General features: G+C 61.6%; 1 protein-coding gene across 4 annotated transcripts in view; it reads left to right on the forward strand.

Moving 5' to 3' along the window:
• RAB11FIP3 (RAB11 family interacting protein 3) overlaps positions 1–5,752 on the forward strand; it is an 81,008-nt gene extending 75,256 nt beyond the window's left edge. For all 4 annotated transcript variants that reach the window (XM_079945967.1, XM_079945969.1, XM_079945968.1 and 1 more), the window contains 5 exons: positions 1,387–1,468; positions 2,016–2,153; positions 2,248–2,403; positions 2,512–2,652; positions 2,727–5,752. In XM_079945967.1, the coding sequence (XP_079802093.1) occupies positions 1,387–1,468; positions 2,016–2,153; positions 2,248–2,403; positions 2,512–2,652; positions 2,727–2,840 (631 nt within the window). In that variant the 3' untranslated portion in view covers positions 2,841–5,752. The remainder of the gene's footprint in view (positions 1–1,386; positions 1,469–2,015; positions 2,154–2,247; positions 2,404–2,511; positions 2,653–2,726) is intronic.
• Positions 5,753–6,000: the final 248 nt, after the last annotated feature.

Genomic DNA, 6,000 nt, shown 5'->3' on the forward strand with positions numbered 1-6,000 from the left:
TAAAGCTGGAAAATACATTTTGACACATTTTCAACAGTGGGAGGTGGCAGGAGGGACTGCACACAGAGCTGTGCTGGGGTCTTCCTGGACGGGAGGCCTCCCCGGGGGCTGGCCTGCCGTGTCATCTCCCGGGAAAGCCTTCTTCCTGGGCCTCGGCACGGTGCCATCCAGTGGACCTGCAGGCCACAGCCTCTCCGTGGGGCCCTGTCCACCGGGCTATGGGTGCCCAGGGGCGGGCCGTCCTGCCTCCCGTGTCTGCCAGCACCAGAGCCTGCACGGCAGGGGGCATCCTGCTGGCTGAGTGGGACATCCTGCTGGCCGAGTGGGACAGCAGCTGCAGGAGCCCGAGGTGGACAGGGCCTCATGAGGCCCTCGCAGAGCAAGATGGGACTCGGGGTCACTGCTGCCTACTCTTTGCACCTCAGTTAGCAGCTCCATGTGCCTGGACCCTGGTGGCCTCCCTCAGCTCCCTGGGGTTCTTGCGGGGGTGAGGACAGCGGGGCCATGGAAGGAACTGGGGATTCTTGGAGAAGGGCTGGGTCTGTGGCTGGGACAGAGGAAAACCGGCAGAGCCTGGGGTGCCAGGAAGCAGGGAGGTGCTTGAACAGAAGCACACGCAGACGACGGTATGTCATGGCTCCCAGTGGGCATAGCTGGGGCACAGTAGGAACCGCCATCCAGAGTGTAACCCAACGTGGACTCCTGCAAAGGAGACCAAATAACACACAGACATGTCCGCTTGGGGTTCCCTGGAGCGTGGACTGGACCCCATGACTGGCCTCCAGACAACAGAGAAGGAACGGGAAAAGGAGAACTTGACAGAGGAGACACCTGGCAGACACACCCCAACCAGGCGACCCAGGTCAACGTCACCCATGATGCGAAGGGCACCTCTCCTCTGTGGGATTCTCCCCAAACCCACAACCTGTCCAGTCACGAGAAGACACCAGACAAACCCAGTCTGAGGGACATTTTACCAAATACATGACCAGACCTGCTCAGAACTGTCAAGGTCATGAAGAGCCCAGGAAGTCCAGAGATTGCTGCAGACCAGAGGGGACAGAGGAGCCATGACGGCTAATGCGGTGCGGGGACACCAGACGGGAAGGAGCGCTGGTGGGAAAGCTGTGTTGAGTCCATGGGTTGGTCATTTGCATTTCCAGCGTGGGTGTGATGAACGCCACGATGGTGAGCAGATGCCTGGAGAAGCCGAAAGGGGCTCAGGGTCCGTGGAACTCACTCTGTGTCTGCAGCTTCTCTGTAAACCGGAGGTGTGTGGAGACACCATCCTGGCTTATAAGAAGCTTTGGCCCAGGGCCCTTGTGTGGGTGCGTGTGGTGGCCGGGGGACAGCTCTGCGGGTCCCAGCCTTGTTCTTGTGACCCAGGCTGCAGCAGCTGGACGAGGAGAACAGTGAGCTGAGGTCCTGCATGCCCTGCCTGAAGGCCAGCATCGAGCGCTTGGAGGAGGTAAGCTGCCGGCCAGACTCTCCCCGCCCTCCGCCCCAGGTGACTTTGGGCCATCGGGACCTGAGACAGGTTCTCCAAAGCAGGGCAGCCGCACTGTCGGCCGATGGGCCTGTGGGGGTGTGGCTGCAGGCCAGGAAGCTGTGCTGCTCGAGAGCAGGCTGGTGGCCCCGGGGGTGAGGGAGCCAGGACACACTGGGCCTGGCCGTCCCTTTCCTGGAAGATGCGCGACCCTGCCTGGCTTCCCGGCATCCTTGGGCCTGAAGAGTCACGCATAGATTAACACCTGGTTTGAATCTAGGATGATGTCCTTGAGGGGCTGACTTCAGCTTGACCCCTTGTGCCCCGTGGTCCCCTCCCCACCCGGGGACCCCTGGGCAACTCTGCACCCTGAGGACATCTGAGAGCACTTGGGCTCTGGCCTCCTCCCAGAAACAGTCCCGGGCGCCTCGCAGGCCCACCTGCCACGTGTTGGGCGCAGACAGCTGAGGAGAGCTGCATGGATGGGCGGCAGACAGGCATGTCTCCGGCAACTGTTTCGTTCTTGCAGGAGAAGCAGAAGCTGCTAGATGAGATTGAGGAGCTGTCTCTACGGCTCAGTGAGGAACAGGAGAACAGGAGGAAGCTGGGGGACAGGCTGAGCCACGAGAGGCACCAGTTCCAGAGGGACAAGGAGGCGACCCAGGAGGTGAGCACAGAGCCCCGGGGTTCCCCCCCCCCATTGGCGTTCAGACCACCCCAGAGGTCCTGAAGCCAAGCTGAGCCAACCCCCGCTGCTGCAGCTGATCGAGGACCTGCGCAAGCAGCTGGAGCATCTGCAGCTCTTCAAGCTGGAGGCCGAGCAGAGGAGGGGCCGCAGCAGCAGCGCAGGCCTGCAGGAGTACAACAGCCGCACGCGCGAGAGTGAGCTGGAGCAGGAAGTCCGGAGGCTGAAGCAGGTGCGGGCTGGGCTCACGCTTCTGGGGGTCAACATGGGGGTGCGTGGGGGCCGGTGCCCGAGTTGGTGGTCCTGCCTCGGCCCAGAAGTGACACCCTGTGTCCCCCAGGACAACCGCAGCCTGAAGGAGCAGAATGACGAGCTCAACGGGCAGATCATCAACCTGAGCATCCAGGGCGCCAAGAACCTCTTCTCCACGGCCTTCTCTGAGTCTCTGGCCGCAGAGATCAGCTCTGTCTCCCGCGACGAGGTAACGCCCCGCCCCGTCCCCTGCGGGCGTCCGCAGTCTGGGCACCTGGCACCGACCCCTAGCTCCTCCCACAGCTCATGGATGCCATCCAGAAGCAGGAGGAGATCAACTTCCGCCTGCAGGACTACATCGACAGGATCATCGTGGCCATCATGGAGACCAACCCATCCATCCTGGAGGTCAAGTAGTGCCACTCAGCGGGGCTCCAGCACAGCACACACGCAGCTGAGACCGAGGTCCCTCACCCACCGTGGAGCACACAGCTGGGCAGGGCAGGGCAGGGGAGGGGAGGAGGGATGCTGGGACCGGAGCCTGCGGTGGCTCTGGCCTCTCGCTATGCCCTCCTTTCTGCAGAGAATGAGGGACAGTCTCTCAGGCTGGGGTGAACCCCTCTGTGACCTCTCCCACGCTTCCTGCCTTGTCAGGGAAAAAAGGAATGAAATGGGTCCCCGCCGGGGGTGCTACTCCCTGTGCCCGCCAGGCACCCTAACCTGGTGCCATCCAAGTCTCAGCCACTCCTGGATGGCATAGAAGCCCCAGGACCCTGGCACCAGACATGGTGGGGCAGGGGGAGGACAAGCAGGAGAGGCCAGTGTCTGTCAGGGTCTGGCCAGGAGCTGTAGGGCCGCCCCCCCCCCCCAGCTTTCCTGGAGCTGCTCAGGCTGGCACCCAACCAGAAGGGGCCCCTTGGTCCAGCTTCAGGCCCAGGGGCCTCTAGGCCACAGGTCTGTGCTCACGGCCAGCCTCTCGTTGCAGTAACTCTGGGCGCTGACGCTCCTGTGACTTGAGAGTCATGGCGTGGAATGTGCTGTCTGTATCGGGTGGGTGTTGCTGTTCCCCTCTGACCCTGGGGGTTCAGGCAGGGCTGTGGCTCCCAGGGGTGTGTCCTCTCCTCCCTGTGCGGATCTCCGCTGGCCCGAGGAAACCAAACGTCTGGAACCAGTTTCCTCTGGGAGTTTGAGGTCTTTAGGAGTCGTCCTGTCTCCACAAGGTGCACTTTGCAGGAGGCTGGGGCGGGCAGGCTCTCACAAGTACACAGTTCAAGGCCTTCCTGGTGGCTTGGGGGCTCCTTCAAGGAAGCCCCTGCCCGGCACTTGCACTGCCAGGAGCAGCAGCATCACCCACAGGGGCTGCTGGGCCTGCCCCCCGAGCCTGAGCGCCAGCCAGGAGCCTCCGGGTGCTCCCAGGTGGGCCAAGACCCTGCACACAGGCGGGCCACCGTTGTGTGCGAGCGCATACGTGAGGGTGTGTGTGTGCGTGCGTGCGTGAGCAAGCGTGTGTGTGGCTCTGTGTCCCTCCACCCTCCACGTGGCCCACCTTCTACACTAAGATTTAAGACGTTGCCTCGTATTGTATATTTTGGGGAAAGCTTTGGGTGTAAATCAATGTAAACTTGGAGGAGAGATTTTTCTATCGTGTAGAGTAGGTATTTTTTATAGATTGAAGGTTGATCAATTTTTTAATACTTCTAAGAGAGAAAACTATCTGTGTATACACATGAAATATATATATGTACGATAATAAACACTGGAACTCTGCTCCCCGCCCAGCTGTGACCCGCCACACAGACTGGGTCTGTTTCTGTGAACACAAGCTGCTCTGAGACCTTCACGCAGACGCCGGGCACTGGCTGGCACGCTGACCCTGTTTTCACCCCCTCGAGAAGGATTTCCAGGCTGAGCAACAGTGGCCTGGATGATGTAGGAGCACGAGGCCGGGGGACCCAGCACCGATGAAAGTTGGTGCTGCATGTGAGGGGGCTGACGGGCGGGCCAGGAGCTCCCCATGGTGTTATCTGGGCTTGGACAGCAGGAGGCCTTCTGGTCCAGCCAACCCCTCTCAGAGGCAGCAGGATTCCCCCTCCTGTCTGGGCCCACAGGGGAGTCCAACTGGGGATGCTCCTGGGGTGGGGCGACGTGGTGGGGCCCCAGGGCCATGTGTTCATGGTAGGACACAGCCCCCAAGTGCAGCCTGGCTGCTGACATGGTGCTGAGGGCCAGCCAGGCCTAAGTGGGTAGGGGCAGACACAGTACCCAAAGGAAGACACAGGAAAGGCAAAGGCACCATGGGATTGGGCAGGAAAGGCTTGGCATGGAAGCCAGGGAAGGAGAACTCAGGTGCCACTGCAGTCATGGGGATGCCACCAAGGAGCTTCTAAGGGTGAGTGACCAAATCTGACTTGAAGGGGGGCTGTTAGCTAAAAGTCCCCCAAACTTGACTCCCTGGCCTAGGCATCTCCCACCTCCTAGCACGGAGCTACCTGTGTACCAGACACAGATGGAGAAACTGGGTCCCCACCCGACCACCCAGTGGGGCAGAGAAGGGTTTGAGCCCAGGTCTGCTCCCCACTCAGCCCCCGGGTGATGACAGGGTGGCCTGGCCTACAGCAAGCAGGGCCCCCAAGGCCTTGTCCTCAGCTGGGGGTGTGGCATTAAGACACTCTGAGGGTCACCAGGAGCCTTGGGTGCTGTGTGAGTAGCACCGAAGGGGCAATTGGAGGGTGTGGATGTGTCGCAGGAGTTCCTGCCTGGAGCCGGCATCCCTGCCAGGATTCGGGGGAGGGCCTGGAGAGGATGCAGGCCCCCAACCATGCTCCTGCGGCTCGGAGGGGGTAGCTCCTCAGAGTCAATACATACATCATCAAGTTCATTAGCGGGGGGCTTCCCTGGTGGCGCAGTGGTTGAGAGTCTGCCTGCCGATGCAGGGGACACGGGTTCGTGCCCCGGTCCTGGAAGATCCCACATGCCGCGGAGCGGCTGGGCCCGTGAGCCATGGCCGCTGAGCTTGCACGTCCGGAGCCTGTGCTCCAGAACAGAAGAGGCCACAACAGTGAGAGGCCCGTGTACTGCAAAAAAAAAAAAAAAAGTTCATTAGTGGTCTGGGACTTGTGCCTGGCCACCCCCAGGGCCCAGTGCTTGCCAGGTGCAACCAGTGGGCCACGTGGCCAGGGCAGCCAGGGAGGGCAGCATTGTGGTGGGGCCTGGGGTGCGGGCTTCACCCCCAGACTCTTGGTGGAGTTGCACAAGGCGGCCGGCTCAGCACTGGGGGTACCGGGGTGCTCCAGCAGGTTCAGGAGGTCAGTGGGGGCCTGGAAGGGCCTTGTCCCTAGCCTTGCTGCACTGGGGACATCTCTGCTGACCTGGGAGGAGGCCAGTGCCTCTGCTTTGACACCGGGTGATGGCCCGGGTCTGTCCGTCGGGAGCTTGAAGGGCCCGTCTCTGCCTAGGAGAAGCTGGGTGTGGGGAGAGGCCTTTCCATCAGGTGAAGCCAAAACCAGGAAGGAGCTCCTCCCCGTACCCCACTGAGGCCTGCCAACCCGTTCCATTTCCACTCTCAAACGTGGGGGCC

The sequence above is a fragment of the Stenella coeruleoalba genome (assembly GCF_951394435.1).
Source record: "Stenella coeruleoalba genome assembly, chromosome: 15".
In the NCBI taxonomy this organism is placed as follows: domain Eukaryota; kingdom Metazoa; phylum Chordata; class Mammalia; order Artiodactyla; family Delphinidae; genus Stenella; species Stenella coeruleoalba.